The following is a 20,135-nucleotide window of genomic DNA, read 5'->3' as shown; positions in this document are numbered from 1 at the left end:
ATTTAATCATGAATTTGGTAAAGTAGCAAGATACAAAATTGATGCACAGAAATCTCTTGCATTCCTATACACGGATGATGAAACATCTGAAAGTGAAATTAAGAAAACACTCCGATTTACCATTGCAACAAAAAGAATAAAATACCTAGGAATAAACCTACCTAAGGAGACAAAAGACCTGTACGCAGAAAACTGTAAGACACTGATGAAAGAAATTAAAGATGATACAAATAGATGGAGAGATATACCATGTTCTTGGATTGGAAGAATCAACATTGTGAAAATGACTATACTACCCAAAGCCTCTAAAGATTCAATGCAATCCCTATCAAACTACCAATGGCATTTTTCACAGAAGTAGAGCAAAAAATTTCACAATTTCTATGGAAACACAAAAGACTCCAAATAGCCAAAGCAATCTTGAGAAAGAAAAACGGAGCTGGAGGAATCAGGCTCCCTGAATTCAGACTATACTAGAAAGCTACAGTAATCAAGACAGTATGGTACTGGCACAAAAACAGAAATATAGATCAATGGTACAGGAGACAAAGCCCAGAGATAAACCCACGCACATATGGTCACCTTATCTTTGATAAAGGAAGCAAGAATATGCAGTGGAGAAAAGACAGCCTCTTCAATAAGTGGTGCTGGGAAAACTGGACAGCTACATGTAAAAGAATGAAATTAGAACACTCCCTAACACCATACACAAAAATAAACTCAAAATGGATTAAAGACCTAAATGTAAGGCCAGACACTATCAAACTCTTAGAGGAAAACATAGGCAGAACACTCTATGACATAAATCACAGCAAGATCCTTTTTGACCCACCTCCTAGAGAAATGGAAATAAAAACAAAAATAAACAAATGGGACCTAATGAAACTTAAAAGCTTTTGCACAGCAAAGGAAACCATAAACAAGATGAAAAGACAGCCCTCAGAATGGGAGAAAATATTTGCAAATGAAGCAACTGACAAAGGATTAATCTCCAAAATTTACAAGCAGCTCATGCAGCTCAATATCAAGAAAACAAAGAACCCAATCCAAAAATGGGCAGAAGACCTAAACAGACATTTCTCCAAAGAAGATATACAGATTGCCAACAAACACATGAAAGAATGCTCAACATCACTAATCATTAGAGAAATGCAAATCAAAACTACAATGAGATATCATCTCACACCAGTCAGAATGGCCATCATCAAAAAATCTACAAACAATAAATGCTGGAGAGGGTGTGGAGAAAAGGGAACCCTCTTGCACTGCTGGTGGGAATGTGAATTGGTTCAGCCACTATGGAGAACAGTATGGAGGTTCCTTAAAAAACTACAAATAGAACTACCATATGACCCAGCAATCCCACTACTGGGCATATACCAAAATTCAAAAAGAGTCATGTACCAAAATGTTCACTGCAGCTCTATTTACAATAGCCCGGAGATGGAAACAACCTAAGTGCCCATCGTCGGATGAATGGATAAAGAAGATGTGGTACATATATACAATGGAATATTACTCAGCCATAAAAAGAAACGAAATTGAGCTATTTGTAATGAGGTGGATAGACCTAGAGTCTGTCATACAGAGTGAAGTCAGAAAGAGAAAGACAAATACCGTATGCTAACACATATATATGGAATTTAAGAAAAAAAAATGTCATGAAGAACCTAGGGGTAAGACAGGAATAAAGACACAGACCTACTGGACAACGGACTTGAGGATATGGGGAGGGGGAAGGGTGAGCTGTGACAGGGCGAGAGAGAGGCATGGACATATATACACTAACAAACGTAAGGTAGATAGCTAATGGGAATCAACCGCATGGCACAGGGATATCGGCTCGGTGCTTTGTGACCGCCTGGAGGGGTGGGATAGGGAGGGTGGGAGGGAGGGAGACGCAAGAGGGAAGAGATATGGGAACATATGTATATGTATAACTGATTCACTTTGTTATAAAGCAGAAACTAACACACCATTGTAAAGCAATTATACCCCAATAAAGATGTTAAAAAAAAACAAAAAACAAAACAAAACAAAAAAAATGGGCAGAAGATCTAAATAGAGATTTCTCCAAAGAAGGTATACAGATTGCCAACAAACACATGAAAGAATGCTCAACATCACTAATCATTAGAGAAATGCAAATCAAAACTACAATGAGATATCATCTCACACTGGTCAGAATGGCCATCATCAAAAAATCTATGAACAATAAATGCTGGAGAGGGTGTGGAGAAAACGGAACCCTCTTGCACTGTTGGTGGGAATGTTAATTGATACAGCCACTATGGAGAACAGTATGGAGGTTCCTTAAAAAACTAAGAATAGAACTACCATACGACCCAGCAATCCCACTACTGGGCATATACCCTGAGAAAACCATAATTCAAAAAGAGTCATGTACCACAATGTTCATTGCAGCTCTATTTACAATAGCCAGGACATGGAAGCAACCTAAGTGTCCATTAACAGATTAATGGATCAAGAAGATGTGGCACATATATACAATGGAATATGATTCAGCCATAAAAAGAAACGAAATTGAGTTATTTGTAGTGAGGTGGATGTACCTAGAGTCTGTCATACAGAGTGAAGTAAGTCAGAAAAACAAATACCATATGCTAACACATATATATGGAATCTAAAAAAAGAAAAATTCATGGAGAACCTAGAGGCAAGACGGGAATAAAGACACAGACGTACTAGAGAATGGACTTGAGGATATGGGGAGGGGGAAGGGTAAGCTGGGATAAAGTGAGAGAGTGGCATGGACATATATACACTACCAAACATAGAATAGATAGCTAGTGGGAAGCAGCCGCATAGCACAGGGAGATCAGCTCGGTGCTTTGTGACCACCTAGAGGGGTGGGATAGGGAGAGTGGGAGGGAGGGAGATGCAAGAGGGAAGAGATATGGGAACATATGTATATGTATAACTGATGCACTTTGTTATAAAGCAGAAACTAACACACCATTGTAAAGCAATTATACTCCAATAAAGATGTTTAAAAAAAATAAAATAAAAGAGGAGTGTTTTGTTTTGTTTTGTTTTTTGGCCTTTTGTTGAAGACAACAGAACAATAAAGCCTTCTATTACTCCCCAAGGCATAGATCTGCTGTCAGTGTTCATAAGACAAGCAATACATTTTCTTCTACACACAATATATTGTATGGCAGGGATTTGGTCAATATACTCATGGTACCCTAACCTCTGTGGAAATAAATCCTAGAATCAAGGCTATAGTCTGGGCTAGTCCTAAAGTCAATGTAAGTATTTGATTTTCATTTCTAAATTACAGTATTGTTGATATTCCTTCTAATGGTATTATATTAACTCACGAGGTTAAAAGCAACTGAAACCCTTTCAACTTGAATTAAATAAAAGAAATTTTCATTATGAGTATACAAGGTTATCTCAGGAATTCCCACAAAGAGCAAGTACACCTGAACTTCATGCAGCACTGGAAATAAGGTAGTTTCTTACACAAGCTCTCTTCCTCTGAGACCACACTATCCCTGCTTCTTTCTTTAAAACTCCTGCTAGAGCTGGACTCTTTCTGCTTGTTCATCAGCATACCTCGGCAGCGTTAATCAATATATACGCCCCGACCAACCCCAAAGCTAAATAATAAAAAAAAAAAAAATTCCAAAGAGTGCAATTCAGCGTATAAGGACTCTTTCTACTTACAGTTTCTCTCTAGAATCTGTAACCAAAGAGAAACTACTGGGCAAGAGATGGTGATAAACTTTAAGGCCTGCTTGTCCTTCCGTGATAACATCCCTGGACTGTCTACACAAGGCAGTGCAGCCAGGGACAATTTTATCTCTAGAAAACAGGTTTACAATTGATGGGATGTTTGTATTTTAGACACAATGTTACTCTGAAGCATTCAGACAATCTATACTTTCCTTCTATTCTTTTTTCTTAATTATCAAAGGGTACTCATTCTCAATTCTCCTTTCCAAAAGGAGAGAGGATCACACAAAGTCCTTCTTTGGCACACTTGCCTTATTTTTGCTGCATTTATCAACAGAAGTGTTGTACAAGGGTGGGCAGGCTCACTCTGCATCTCCTGAGAGCTGCTCTACAACTGGAACGAGATGGAAAGTGACAGAAACTTCTCACGGGGCAGAACTGAATGCTCTGATTTGGTGTCCAGAGGAACCCCTCATCAGAAAGGAAGTCCTCAACCCTGAAATTATATTTTTGGGAGCAGGCCTGATTTCTGGTTTCAAGAATGGTTTCATGACAGTATGGAGGTTCCTTAAAAACCTAAAAATACAGCTACTGTATGATCCAGCAATTCCATTCCATATCTGGAAAAGATGAAAACTAATTCAAAAAGATACATGCACCACAATGTTCATAGCAGCGTTATTTACAATAGCCAAGGTATGGAAGCAACCCAAGTGCCCATTAACAGATGATTGGTTCAAGAAGATATGGTATATATACACAATGGAATGTTACTCAGCTACAAAAAGAACGAAATATTGCATTTGCAGCAACATGGATGGATCTTGAGAATATCGTACTAAATGAAATTAAGTCAGAGAGAAAGACAAGTATTATATGATATCACCTATATGTGGAATCGAGAAAATAATACAAATGAATCTATATACAAAACGGAAATAGACTTACAGACATAGAAAACAAACTTATGGTTATCAAAGGGGAAAGGGAGGAGAGGAAAGACAAACTAGGAGTATAGGATTAAAAGGTACACACCACCATACATAAAATAGATAAGCAACAAGTATTTGCTGTATAGCACAGGGAACTATATTCCATACCCTGTAATAGCCTATAATGGGAAACAATCTGAAAAAAATACATATAAATACATATATATAACTGAATCACTTTGCTGTACACCTGAAATTAACACAATATTGTAAATCAACTATACTTCAATTTAAAACAAAAAGAAAATAAGGAAGCGTTTTACGTATGAAACAAGACTGAATTTTGATCAACAGCAGTTTACTGTTAACGAGACAGCAGGTGACTGGGCTTCTGAATGACTGTTTAGGAATTCTGTCCACACTAAGATGCTTCCAGGAATTAGTTAGTACACTTTTATGGTTTATAGTCCTATTCAATACACACACTGAAAAATGTGATCATGCTCTGCCAGTAAGGGAAAGCACTTAAATAAAAAATTAAAATAAAAAATTAAAGTCTAGCTGTACAAGGATATTTATTAATCGGGGTAAAATCATAACCGAAGGGCAGACAGAGATCCACAAAGATGTATACAAAGCTCACTCAACTAAAGGCTATTTAATATAGATTTTGTAGAACTGTGTAAATAACTGCTTCTAAATTATACTGCAGAAAAGTAAAGAACTAATATAAAATATAACCCAAGGGAAAGAGAGAAAAGAATTAGGATGAAAAGATTTAAGGGCCAGGATGTCCACACGCTCCCTGGACTGCTGAGAAGTGCGGGCCGCACCTGCCAGTTTTGAGAAAAGCAGCAAACACAGAACCAGCTGCTGTTCCAAAGTTAACTGCCTGCTGATAGTTTAATTTGAAACAGCTTCAGAGAGGCCCCCCACCCCCGCACTAAGCACTAGGGCAGTGATAGGCCAGCTGATAAAACTTTTCAATTACCCAACTGATAAACCATATAAATGCTTCATTTTCATTCCCATCACACTAGGGGGGAATGCTAAAGTCACATTTCTTAAAACCACAAAAAAAAGTATATATTCTCTGCAGAATGACATAAAATGTTAATAATCCTTTCTCATCTCCCATTGCAAAAGGATTTTTTCCCCCAAAACCTGCATACACTTTAATTTTTCACCTGTTTACAGCATTAGAGATGCTACAGCAAAAGTAATGTTTTTCTTATAGCTTAGAAAACATAATGCCAGAAAGTAATTACACACAAGCTATAGTTTATAGAGGTATGGGAATCAGAACGTAAGGGTAGGGAAATGCTACAGAATGACAATAGTTAAACTAAGCCCAGCAGAGCATGACATTTTAATGGACATATTTAGAAAGGAGAAAAGCAAAAACAAGTTAAATCTTCTGCTTTTAGCTAATCTATTTAAACCATAATGTGATAATGGTAAAGTGTCAAAATCCTAAACATCTTTATAAGACCAACAGTAGGGTACCAATGCAGAAAACCAAGACCCTTTCAAATTCTTAATGATAAAGTGGTTGCTATGAGTTTTAATATCATCAATTACTAACTGTGAGTGCACCAAACTATGTGCTATAAATATTCTTCATGTTGAGTTCACGTACCTCCCTGTGTGGGTGACAGTTCAGGCCCATTATGGGGACAGTGGTTGCAACAGGCCCTACTGAACCTGCGCTGGGACCAAACCACCATGAAGCCATCTGAGATTTGCAAAGAAAACAGAAATGTAGGGTATATAAAATGTCAAAATTTAAGTGTGAATGAGAATAGGAGTTCGACAGAAACTTGAGTAAAAAATTTATCTTGTAAGAAGCAAGAGGTTTTCTCACACATGTACACAAAGGTATGAACCTAAAGATGTTTACTGCAGCATCATTCCTGTTTATGCTATCAATAAGCAATCCAAATGCTACCAATAAAAGACTGGTTAAATAAATAATAATATAACTACACTAGAAAATTCTATGTAGCAGCTGAAAAAAACAATGAAGTGGAAAGTGGCATGATAAAACTTTCTAAAATACAAGTGAAAAGGCAAGTTGGCATAAATATATATATGAATATATATACACACATATATATACATATACACTACACACATATATATATATCCTCATTTATTGTAAATATTATTTGAATATATACTATGTATGTGCATAGAAAGCAGACTAGGATAGACAATGAACCATCAGACTCCTTTAATAATAGTTGCTTGTGGAATAAAGACAGACACCACATATTTCTATACTACTAAAAAATGTTTTCACGTGTTACTTGTTTAACTCTTGGGTAACAAAATGAGATAAAAATCCACAGAGCAATAAATAGTGCTTTGAGTAGTGGGAACTACAGGAGTAGACTATGAGTAGAAATGAAATGGGAGCAGTGTTTGATCATGTTTTTTTCTGAACATCCTTTTTTTTTTTTTTTGCGGTACGCGGGTCTCTCACTGTTGCGGCCTCTCCCGGTGCGGAGCACAGGCTCCGGACGCACAGGCTCAGCGGCCATGAATCACGGGCCCAGCCGCTCCGCGGCATGTGGGATCTTCCCGGACCGGGGCACAAACCCGTGTCCCCTGCATCGGCAGGCGGACTCTCAACCACTGCGCCACCAGGGAAGCCCCTCTGAACATTCTTGATTACTTCCTCCTTTTTGTTTTCCTCTTTCAGAAATAATCAAAGAAAATTTCACTCAATTTTACACTCATGTCCTTATAAAAACCATTTGCTGACCTCTGCTTTACATATATGGTATCATACTGTACCTATTTTTCTTCTACAACTTGTTTTTTTTTTAATTGAAGTAGAGTTGGTTTACAATGCTGTGGCAATCTCTGCTGTACAGCAAAGTGACCCAGTTATACACATACACTCATTCTTTTTTTAAATGTTCTTTTCCATTACGGTTTATCTGAGGAGATTGGATATAGTTCCCTACAACTTGCTTTTTATCATCCAAAATTCTGTTTCTGAGATTTATCTATGTTGTCACACGTAGCTGTAGTTCCCTCAGTCCAAAGAGTGCTGCTTTCAACATTCCTATACATAGTTCCTTTGGCACAGGTGAAAGAATTTCTCTAGGGTATATAACACCTGCTGGGTTGTATGGTATGGGCATTTCTAGCTTTACCAGACATTGCTCAATTACTCTCTAAATATGACGTACCAAATTATTCTCAACCTCTGAGAACTGTTACTGTCAATCTTTGAGATACCTGTACCAACTCAATGGAAGTGAAATGGTACCTCATTATCCCACGGAACACATCTTCTTAGTAGTAGCAAGGTAAAGAATCTTTTCAAATATTAGTTGGCTACTTAGATTTCATCTTTTCTGAGCTCCCTGCCCCTATTTTACTGAGTTATTTGTCTTTTTCTTTCTGATGCACAGTTTTTTATTTATGTTGGACACTAACTGTTGTTGCCTATGTGCATTGCAGTCATGACTTGTCTTTTCACATGCTTTTGCTGTCTCGATGTACATAAGTTTCAAGTATTCACAGAGTCAAATTTATCAGTCTTTTTCTTTGTGGTCTGTACTTGTCTAAGAACTCATTCGTTATTCTAAAGTCATAAACATATCCTTATGTATTTCTTCAAAATGTTTTACTTTTTTACTTGTATGTCTTTAGATTCTACCGTACAGGATAAAATAAAGCAAATTCCATCTAGATTTTTAAATACGGGTAATCAACTGCACCACTTGTTGACACATCCGCTTTCCCTGCTGACCTGTACTGCTAGCTCCATCACAGCATGTGACACAGAACCATGCGCATCCATCTGTGTCTTTCCTGGACTCTCTATCCTGTTCCCTTGACCTGTTTCTCTGCTGACAAAACACCTGCAAGAGTCTACCTCCTGGTCTTGATCTTTAAAGTTTCCTTGGTTATTTGGTTATTCTTGTTCTTCCTTATAAATTTTAGAATCATTTTGTCTAATATTTAAAACATTTTGTGATTTTTACTGAAATTCCATTGAACTTTATAAATGGGTATCAAAGGGGATTATGACAGGCTTTAGGAAGACTAATATTCAAATGATAATTTTTTTTTTTGCGGTACGCGGGCCTCTCACTTTTGTGGCCTCTCCTGTTGCGGAGCACAGGCTCCGGACGCGCAGGCTCAGCGGCCATGGCTCACCGGCCCAGCCGCTCCGCGGCATGTGGGATCTTCCCAGACCGGGGCACGAACCCGTGTCCCCTGCATCGGCAGGCGGACTCTCAACCACTGCGCCACCAGGGAAGCCCTCAAATAATTTTTGAGAAATAGATTAAGGGTTCTCTGTTTTGCTGCCTTCTTTTTTTTTTTTTTTTCCTACTATAAGTTATTTCCTTGCAGTTGGTAAAGCATTTAAGGCAAAGTAGCTGGTTTTTCAGCCTCCATAAGTCACTGATCTATTATTCAGAGCTGGTGGGGTGATAAAAAGAGTTCCTAATTTTCCATTGCTGGCACGGATTGCCACAAGGCTTAACTTTCTTCATTATCTTTAGCTCTTACCTCCCTCTCAATTAGTTTCCCAAACTGCCATTCCATAGTACATTCTTCTAGATGTTATTAATAGCTGTGTCTGGGAAAGGAAGTAACAAATTCAAACAAATTTTAAAAATCCTTTATAGTAAGTCTCTCACTTGGAGTTTTATAATGCACTTCAGTATATCAAAGACTCTCAGTAAAGAAATATGTCTAATTTTGTCTTAACTCACCATTTCCAAACTTTTTGCATGCACTAATTATTCACTTCTTGCATCCTGATATCCCACAAAGAATGTTCCATGGGACAGCAATTTGGGAAATGGTATATTTAAACTAATAACGAAAAGACAAGAAGAATTCAGATATTTCTTACTTCTACAAAACAAACTAATCAAATAGCACCCAGCAAGCCTCTTGAAAATGCCTTAGTGATGTTTTTTAGCTTGGGGTCTTAGTATTGACCTATACCTAATAAGACTTTTCCTTTAACTTGACAAGAGTTTTACTTTCCTTCTTATTTCAGCACTGACATGAAAGAACAGGCAGCCGTCCCAGATTTATTCACCTCTCACTGTGAAAGCTATAGGAGTGTTTGGCCTTAGAAAAACACAAACCAAAGAAATGCATCTCTTATCCTTGCTGGGCATTGAGCCCATGTTCTTGCTGCCAAGTGGCCTGAGGAGAACCAAAAAACATACCAAAATTAAGTGACTTTTATTTATATTTTCTCCTTTCTGCTCTGTTGATGCAGCAGGTATTAATTTGCTTGATGCACTGCTGGACTGGCAGGGTGGCCTGGCTCAGCTAAGGATGGGAGGGGAAGAGGAGGTCGCTGCCAATCTCAGCAGACACCCTGGACAGACAACGATGGCCTTTCCTGGAAAACATTTCTCCTTTCTTACAGGGCATTACTCCTTGCTGCTGTAGTAACAAACATTCAATAACAGTCATGGGCGAGCTTTTGAGAGTCAGGTTCTTCCCAATCTGCAAGGGAAAAACACTGGCACTTCCTTTCTCTCTTCGTGCTACATTTGACATTTATTCCATTATTCCATATTCATTTATTAAGTGCTCATTGTGGACCAGGCACAAAGCTAATTGGTAGGGAGGGTTACCAAGACCAGCAGCAGAGTCCTTGAGAACCTGAAAGTATAAATTAGAGGTTGAAGACCCGAGTGCCACAAGCATTGCCTGAAGCAGAACTAGGAAGACTTGGATCCTGACGTGAGAGACTGGGAATGTAAATCCCAAACAATGGGCGCTTTGTGCTCCACGAAGCTGGAGACTTTTTCTTGTTTTCTGTTGTATCCTGAGCCTGGATATTTATCTGCTACTGAATGAGCAAGCGCTGGAGCCATCTAGAATCATGATGTAGCCATGCATGAATCTTTCCTATTTTATCCCAGCACTAGTTTGTCCAGCTTTTCCTTGACATGTTCCCCTACAGAATGGCGCATTCCATCCTTGACCTGCTACGCCTGGAAATCTTTCCTCGCATTGTGCAGAAATCCACCCCCTCAAGGTTCCACCCACAGACGCATATTCTACCCTCTGGGATGCCACAGAACACACAGAACCGTTCCCCTCCACTGCTACTTTTTATTGTGAAAATTTCAAGTCTACAGAAAAGTTAAAGAAACAGTACAATGAACACCCATATATACTTGTCATCTGTTCACCAATTATTAATATCTTCCCATATTTACTGTTTTATCTCTTGCTGTTTTTTTTCTTCATGAATTATTTGAGGGTATGCTGCAAACATAAGCCTGCATCACCTCTAATACGTCTGCATACATCTAAGGATAAGGACATTCTCCCACATAACAGCTTTCCTACTATACACCTAAACAAAGTAATATTAATCAAATATTATCTAAAATAAAATTCGTATTTAAATTTTCTTAATTATCCCCAGTGGTTTTTTTATTCTTTTATTTTATTTTTATTCTTTATTTTTTTCTTGGCCACACTGCGTGGCTTGTGGGATCTTAGTTCCCTGACCAGGGATCGAACCCAGGCCCTCGGCAGTGGAAGCACGGAGCCCTAACCACTGGACCGTCAGGGAATTCCCCAAAGTGTTTTTTGGTTTTTTTTCTTTAAACCTGGATTTTAAAATTCCAGATTAAAAAAAATCACAGCCTTTTTTAATCTAGAATATTTTTCTAGCCTTTTTGTATTTTTCATAACATTACCTTTTTTTGGCCAGGAACACTACTACATAAGTGATATCTGTGTACACTGCTAAAGCATCAGCTGGAGCCACATACCGTCAGGTTGTCTCACTAGTGGTGATGTGTATATAAGTTGACCACTTGATTAAGAATGTGATCACCAGATCTCTTCATTGAAAAGGTACATTTTCCCCTTTATAATTAAAAGCTTAAATATCATCTTATGGGAGTATGAATATCTACTCCTCCAGCAATTTTTTTACCCAAGTTTTAGGAGCCACTGGTGATCTTTACCTGAATTAACTATTACATTGAGAATTATAAAATGATAATTTTCTGATTCTATTTCTTCTTCTACATGGATTTTTAAAAATCCAGTGTGTTAGAATCCACTATCGTTTAAAAATTTTTTGCTACTCAAATTGTCCCAGATTTGGCCAGTGGGAGCCTCTTGAAGCTGCCTCCTAGGCCTTTTTGACATGACCCCATTAGTTGAGCATTTCCTACTTTCTGTCACTAGGGGTCCAAGCTTACCTGTACTTTCCCCTTCCCAGGACCTAGAATTAGCCATTCCTCTGAGGCTTCCTGGTTCCTCTTAGAGGGAACAGCACTTATGAGGAACAGTTTTGCTAGTCTCTTCTATACAGTGCTCCAGGTGTTGGAAGCCAGTTATTTCTGTCCCATACCCCTCCTCAAACTTCCAAACCGAGGCTAACTTCACCCAATTTCTTACACAAGTCTTCCTGCAACTTAGCTTTGATTTCTACCCAGCTCGTCTCTTTCATAGTCCCTGTCCCAACTCAGCTGCTGTCTTCTATCCCAGTGGTTGGTTCCCAACCTGGCTCTGCATCAGAATCACTGGAGGACTTCTTTAATACACAGATTCCCAGGATCCACTCACTCCACACTTACTGGATGAGAATCTCTGGAGTAGATCATGGGACTCTGTTTCTGTTTTCTTAAGTTCCCCAAGTAATACCAACATAGCCAGCCCACTGCGTATGCCAATTTTTTAAGGCCTTGTGGACCCAGTATTGGATACAATATCAAAAGTGTGGCCTAGAGCTACCCACTTTTCTTGTACCGGACATTAGAGTTCTTTCAGCATAACTAAATCAATGCTGACATTTCTGGGGAGGTGGAGGCAATGACATGAAATTTTTGACTCACGATGACTGAATTTATTTATTTAGTTGATGTTGTTGGCCCCGCCATGGGGCTTTTGGGGGATCTCGGTTCCCCAACCAGGGACTGACCCTGGGCCACAGCAGTGAAAGCCCAGGATCCTAACCACTAGGCCACCAGGGAACTCCCCTCATGATGAATTTATGAATCCTCCAGATCTTTTCCAACATATTGTTAAGGTCGATCTCCCCTATCTCCTCATGCTCCACTGATCCTTCAGCCTTAGGTGTAAGGATTTACATTTGTTTCAATGAAAACACACATTGCTTAATTCAGTTAAACTTTTGGTATGTCAAGGGTCTTATGCATCCTGATTTTATAATCCTAATTATTTTTTACCCTTCCAACTTTATGTCAGTCAAGCACGCTGTCAACGTCCTCTTACATTGTCTCTTTTTCTTTTTTTTAAAGATTTTTTTTGGATGTAGACCATTTTTAAAGTCTTTATTGAGTTTGTTACGATATTGCTTCTGTTTTACATCTTGGTTTTTTGGCCGCGAAGCATGTGGGATCTTACTTCCCCGACCTGGGATCAAACCCGCACCCCCTTCATTGGAAGCATAGAGTCTTAACCACTGGACCGCCAGGGAAGTAAGTCCCTGTCTTTTTTTCTATTATTTTTTTAAATAATTTTTTGAATTGGACATTTTAAAGTCTTTATTGAATCTGTTACAATATTGCTTCTGTCTTATGTTTTGGTTTTTTGGTTGCGAGGCATGTGGGAATCTTAGCTCCCCGACCAGGGATTGAACCCACACCCCCTGCAATGGAAGGCAAAGTCTTAACCACTGGACCGCCAGGGAAGTCCCTTCTATTATTTTTTTAAGTATTAAAAAATCACTCTTACACATATTTCTATGAATGTGGTTGTGGTTATATAACTGTATGTGTTTGTCAAAACGCATAGAATCATACAGCAAAGAGTAAATTTAAATGTATGTGAATTACAACTGAAAAAAAAAATCAGCCTTATATCCCAAATACTCATTTACATTTTTCTCCCAGATTAGGTCTCACTAACTTATTCTGATTGACAATCTCTGCAAAATGTATTGCTGTTCTAACTAATAGAGTTTTCATAGATTTTGTATTTTTATTCATCTGAGGTCAATGCATTCTAGAGTTTGATACCTTGAAAAAGCATCAGGATTTACCAGGCCACTCAAGCCAGTGAATGTATTATTACCATTTTATCAATTCCTACAATATAAAATGCAAAGAAAAAGTGATGGAATGTGGAATAAGGTGAAAATAGTATTTAAAAAATTACAATCCTTCACAGAACTGGGTTAAAAAATCGAATACAGGTCTGTCATTCTTGCCTAGGAGTGGAAGTTAGACAATTTTCCACATATAAGTTTGACAAGGATTTAAAAAAATACCCTTCAGTGCTGGTGAAGGTCTTGTGAGACATACTCTCAGACAGCATGAGAAAGAGGCTGAAGTAAGAGAACCTTCCCAGCCATTTGAAACTATCTAACAAGAACTTAAAGAATTCAGCTGGAATATATATATACTGATAAAATCTAGAAAGAATTACATCAAATTTTTAGCAGTAGCCAGCCATTTCTAGCTGATGAAAGACATGCTGTTTTTTTTAATGCTTTATATTTTAAAAAATAATTTAAAAATTTCTACAATGAGCCCATGTTAGTTTTATAATTAGGAAAAAAGCAGTACATATTTATAAAAATAACAATTAAAGAACAAGGAGGAAAGTAAACCACAAAAGGAAAGAAGCAGGGATAAAATAATTTTTTGCAAAGATATACCTGTCACTGATAGGAATTCTCAAAATAAAATATGTCTTCCAGGTAGTCAATAATTTTATAAAGAATTTTTGTTCAGAGAATGAACAGTATTTCCCTTGTGAAGCTTGAGTGCTACAGAGGATTCAGGTATACGGTATTTCTAAAAGGGACACTTGCACTCCCTCCAAACAATATTTTCCAAATGAGAGGCTTTATACAGAACTAGTAAATACTATAAATTCATACCTTGAAGAACGATGCTCTGGTTTATTTCGTTCGTTTCGATCTGTAAAGAAAGAAGACAGTTACATTTTAAAATGCTCTTTAGACGTCCTGGAAAAGAAGTTCTTACATCCCAGCTGCCGTACCCTTAGATTTCACAAAGGACTGTTCAAAGGTTGCTGTGTCTTCCCCTTGTAAGGCTCTTCTTCAGAGTTGAAAGGATTTGTCTGACAGAGGAGGTACGAAGGATACAAAGAAGGACAGGCGTGTAAGGGTTTTACAGTTTGTTAAAATCATCTACTTAGAAAATATATCATTACATGTATTGTTTCATTTTCAAAGATCTTTGCTGTTTTAAACACTTTGCTAAAACCAAAACAAATTTAGCTAAGGAAAGAAAGTAAGGAAACTGAAAAGCCACAAATTACTCAGCTCAAAAAAATCATTCCATGAATCATGGTTGGCAAAAGCTTCTAACAGGATGGGGAGGGGGAAAATATGAGCAGTCAGCTACATCTGCAAATACCCAGAGACCAGTAGAGCCTCTTCCTTAACTCTCTACCACCCAGAACTTTTCAGAAGTTGGATTTCCATGTTTCACAGATAATTAGGTCTAATGTGCCACAAGGCAGTGGTTCTCAACCAGTGTCCACTTTGCTCCTCCTCCCCAAGGGGACATCTGGCAATGCCTGGAGACTTTTTTTGGTTGTCACAATCAGCCTGAAGACTATTATATACAAGAGAAAGAGCCACAAAACCCATAGGATGTCTTTTTTTTGACTCTGAGTAATTATTTTTTCTTCAGTGCATGCTTAAAAATAAATAAATGAAGTAAAAAGATCTCAGTGTTATGAAAAAACTAACAACAGAAAGCAGTGGGTAAGGGGCTTCCCTGGTGGCGCAGTGGTTGGGAGTCCGCCTGCCGATGTAGGGGACATGGGTTCGTGCCCCGGTCCGGGAGGATCCCACATGCTGCAGAGCGGCTGGGCCCGTGAGCCATGGCCGCTGAGCCTGCGCGTCCGGAGCCTGTGCTCCGTAACGGGAGAGGCCACGACAGTGAGGGGCCCGCGTACCGCAAAAAAAAAAAAAAAAAGAAAGAAAGCAGTGGGTAAGCCACAATTAAATCCTACACGATGACTTTTAAAAATCCTATGCAATGTTATCAAAATACAGTTCTCTAAAGTATCTTCTGAATTAACACTAACATGATATAATTTAATGGCGAAACAAAGATTAGACAAGAATTCTCTTTTTTTTTCTTCCTTAATTTTACTGCTGATGGAGCAGCATAAAGGCAACGAAGACATTCTCTAAAACTTCTAGAGAGATTTATGGAAGAAAAGGAATCAGATTTACATAGTTAAATATAAATTCTTTCTGAATGGGTTCATAATAAACAAGAAATGTCTTTTTAAACCAAGGAGTTGGCACACAGGAAGACACTGTACTCTGAAACACTAACAAGTAGGAAGAATCACAATAAAACATGTTTGTTAAGATATAATGCTCTTCGAAAGGCACAAGGTTAATATGCTTCTGGTTCCACTTTCTCTACACATTGAGTGCTACTGCTGCTTTTAAAGCTTTTGTTTTAATTTAACTTGGTTTACCCCTCCCTTAAATAAAAATAGAGTTTTTCACTTGTTGAGTACTAAAAATTTAAAGTCAGGAATACAGTGCACATCTACTAGATGTAGATCAGCTATCCTCATAACAAAGCAACAAGTCTTACCTGTGGCTAAGGATGAGCTAAAAGTCTGCCCGTAACACCATTTGCTGTGGCTGTGGTCCCAGTTTCGTTCAGTTTTTTTAGGCATGTAATAGCGAATTCCCCTACAAATCTTCCTAGTCGTACAACACACAGGAGGAGGGGAGAAACAGAGTCACAATGCATGTAAACAAGACCCAGCATCTGAGGGCTTCCCTCCAGGGCCTGTTCTGATTGGCAGATGTGTTATGATCAGTCTGCACAGCTGGAATGTGGCCATTCAGGAAGTGAATGGCTCATGGTTCTCCTTCTTTCCTGGTTAAAACAGGAAATTCTACAGTCACTTTAATACTTTCTGCTCTAAGAAAATACAAATATCTCCCCACTGTACTTCCCTATTGAGAAGTAATTAAAATCTGAGACAATAACTTGATAATCTGTTGGAGGACATTTTAAACATTTCCTCCCAAATTCACTCTTAGTGTTACATGTGTTACATTTCTATGTAAATATGCATACACAATTACTCCTAAGACCCATATATTTGATAATTTGAGGGTAAGGGTAAATTATCCATTATTCACAATATTCCCCAGCCCCTAGCTCTTGGCAATGGAAAACAAATTAAAATACATGTTCTTGGCTTGATCTTTTTTCTTAAAGTATACAAATAATTGTACTTCACATTTTGCCATAAGTCATCTTTAGCTTGAAAACATATAAATATGTAGTGTCTGTATGTTGTGTACCTCTGTGTCTACACATATTTTTATATACTTATTTTAAGCAAAGTAATTTTCATGATAGCCGAGGCTATTGTGCAATTGTCAAGAGATACATTAGCGGTAACACTGAATTTCTGGCAAAATAGTAAGGGGTTATTTTGATCCAAAAGCTAAGACTGAACAAAACAAAGCACTGAGGGCAGATTTGGGATCTGGATCTTGCCAACAATAATAAAACATTTGGATTAAAATCCCCTTACGAAAAATGAGAACAGATCTGTAGCAAACATAGAAATTTCATCTTGACTACATACAGTGCTTTAAGCATATGGTTTCTATTTATTTCAAATTAAATACTCTTTGGCACACTCCCCCCAATTTTTTTCAGAGTTTCTAATTTTTAAATAATTAGAATATACTTGCAAAGGCTTCCCAAACTTTTATATACTTAGAAATCACACAAATAACTTACTAGCCCAAAGTCTCACCATTTCCACAAAGAAAAGAGTTATTAAAGATAAGAATGCCCTAGCTCTAAAATTTAGTTGCCAAATGGTGCACATTTGCTGTGGATAATGCACTAACTCTGGGGGCCCACCGAGTAGAGCGTGATGATCTTTAGGTCACTCAAAGATGAGCAGTACACTCTCAATGTGAAGGTCAGCATGGCTGGGTGGCTGTGTGAAAGTGTGTTGGTTTCGTAGGTGTATGTCACACACACCCCCCCACACACACACGCCAATGGAGAGACAGAGAGAGGGAGAGCGAGAAACCTTGCATTCCCTGTCCCCATTCATCCACGTCTCCTAGTTGATAAAGCTAACTGAGGAAATGGAAGAATACCCTGCAAGAAGAACAAAGGCAGAAAGTAGGCAGAACTGGTACAAAGGGTGCTGAAGCCTGGATGTGCGTAAATGTTGTGAGGACATGGAAAGGAGGCAACGTGCACATCAAGGGGACCAAGAATCAGGAGAGTGCTGGGAAGTTTCCATGGGTCTGTGTGAGAAGTCCAGATTACCCAAATTTTCCTGCCATGATGACTCCTGGTTCTAAGTAATCTGACATACATGATTCCAATGTTCATATATTTAGGTGGTATACCACCATTGTAGAAATAGGCCCTTATTCTGGCAGGGACAGCTTTTTGGGAATGGCTAGACAGATTCTACTGATGCTAATCATTCAGAGTGATTCTGAATCTAATAATACGACAAACACTTTGAAATGAAGATAACAAAAATGCAAATGTCATCTTTTGCTTTGATTAAAACTAAGAAGAATGGCCAACTCAGAGCTTATTAGAATCTACTGTAAGACATTCAGACTTCGAGGATTTGGTTCTGATCACTTTTAACTGGAGAGAAAAATCAAACCCCATTGGGTAGGGACTTACACTACTTGCTCAAGTCGGCAACAAAAGGTCCGAAATCATTCTTTGAAATTAGTGGGAAGACAGTCCATGGGAATGAAAATACATAGACTGGGAATCTGTCTTGTACCTCATATTGGAATACTAACATGTCTCCTTAGAATGGCTATTATCTGTGAAGGGATTCTGGATCAGACTCCAAAGCATTACTTACATGCTCCGGCTTGGGAGTACGTATGAATAGTTTATGTTTTTTAAAAAAATGGTCAATGCCAGTCAGTATTAACTGAAAGATACACACACTCTGAAGAATTCTTTTTTTTTTTTTTTGCGGTACGCAGGCCTCTCACTGTTGTGGCCTCTCCCGTTGCAGAGCACAGGCTCCGGACGTGCAGGCTCAGCGGCCATGGCTCACGAGCCCAGCCGCTCCGCGGCATGTGGGATCTTCCCGGACCGGGGCACGAACCCATGTCCCCTGCATCAGCAGGCGGACTCTCAACCACTGTGCCACCAGGGAAGCCCTGAAGAATTCTTTGCACCTACGGTATTATTGCCTCTTTACTTATGATAAGCAGAATAAATAAAACAATGAATCCCTCCATTAGAAGACAGGGTATCTACGCAGGGTTCACAAATCCTACTTTAATGACTCTTTAAAAGATAGCAAAACTGGTTCTACTCAAATAGAACGTGAATGGAATTTTATATATCTCAGATGAGAGTTTCAGAGGCTTTCCTAAAATCTTTAAATGGTTCTTATATGTAGGCTGAGAAAATGGCAAATACGTCTACTTGAAAAAAATCCAGCATTCGTTCTAGAAATTACTGACACCAGCTAATACCTATTCACTTCCTCTTTTTTCTTCTTCTTTTTTTTTTTTTTTGGCTGTGTTGGGTCCTTGTTGCTGCGCTTGTAGTTTCTCTAGTTGTGGCGAGCAGGGGCTACTCTTCGTTCCAGCGTGCAGGTCTCTCATTGCGGTGGCCTCTCTTGTTGTGGAGCACAGGCCCTAGGCACAGGGTCTTCAGTAGTTGCGGCACACGGGCCCTAAAGTGTGTGGGCTTCAGTAGTTGTGGCACACAGGCTCAGTATTTGTGGCACATGGGCCCTAGAGTGTGCAGGCTTCAGTAGTTGTGGCACGTGGGCTCAGTAGTTGTGGCACATGGGCTCTAGGGCGCACGGGCTTCAGTAGTTGTGGCACACAGGCTCAGTAGTTGCGGCACACAGGCCCTAGAGTGTGCGGGCTTCAGTAGTTGCGGCACATGGGCTCAGTAGTTGTGGCATGCAGGCTCAGTAGTTGTGGCTCGCGGGCTTAGTTGCTCAGCGGCATGCAGAATCTTCCTGGACCAGGGCTCGAACCTGTGTCCCCTGCACTGGCAGGCTTCTCAACCACTGTGCCACCAGGGAAGTCCCTCACCTCCTCTTTCTAATTCCATTTCACCACCCTCATTCAGGTGTGTTTCCAGACTGATTTTTAGCCACTTTTGAGACTCCCACAGTGCCTAGTATATTGCTCTTTTAAATGGTAGGTTTTCAATACATATGTATCTGTTGTTGTTGAACTTAAGCAAAAAAGTTACTACTCTCTTGGTCCAAGGAATGAAAGACAACATCTGTGAGTGACCGTTGCATGAGAGAAGTGAGATGTATTTACATGAGCACTGCCCATGCTTCTGTGGATAAGTAGAAACATCTGGTCTACATCACTGCCAAAACTGACGCCTTTCATTAATTCTAATTATAAAGCGCCTCACCTCGTTCAAATGCAGCAGGCTAAAATCACAGGGGGAGAGAAATTAGAGAGGGAAGGGAAGTTTTTTCCATGTGGAAGTTATGTTTCAACAAAGAAGCAGACTGTCT

At 39.0% G+C, this 20,135-nt stretch overlaps 1 protein-coding gene across 24 annotated transcripts in view; it reads right to left on the bottom strand.

Moving 5' to 3' along the window:
- Nucleotides 1-20,135, bottom strand: part of SH3D19 (SH3 domain containing 19) — a 183,486-nt gene that overhangs the window by 94,296 nt on the left and 69,055 nt on the right. For 22 of the 24 annotated variants that reach the window (XR_016393379.1, XR_016393377.1, XR_016393381.1 and 19 more), the window contains exon 2: nucleotides 14,500-14,539. Coding sequence is in view for 12 of the 24 variants with exons in the window: in XM_089912385.1 (XP_089768511.1) it covers nucleotides 14,500-14,539 (40 nt within the window). In the remaining 12 variants the exon portion in view is untranslated. Of the gene's footprint in view, nucleotides 1-14,499; nucleotides 14,540-14,621; nucleotides 14,703-20,135 lie in introns of all 24 variants that reach the window. The other 2 variants (XR_016393383.1, XR_016393384.1) reach the window with 1 other exon arrangement.

Source organism: Delphinapterus leucas, chromosome 5 (assembly GCF_059928025.1).
Source record: "Delphinapterus leucas isolate spDelLeu-1000000601 "Yukka" chromosome 5, BTC_Dleu_Yukka2, whole genome shotgun sequence".
NCBI classification, from domain to species: Eukaryota; Metazoa; Chordata; class Mammalia; order Artiodactyla; family Monodontidae; genus Delphinapterus; species Delphinapterus leucas.
The sequence above is the reverse complement of the archived record's forward strand: the minus strand, read 5'-3'. Positions and strand labels throughout refer to the sequence as shown.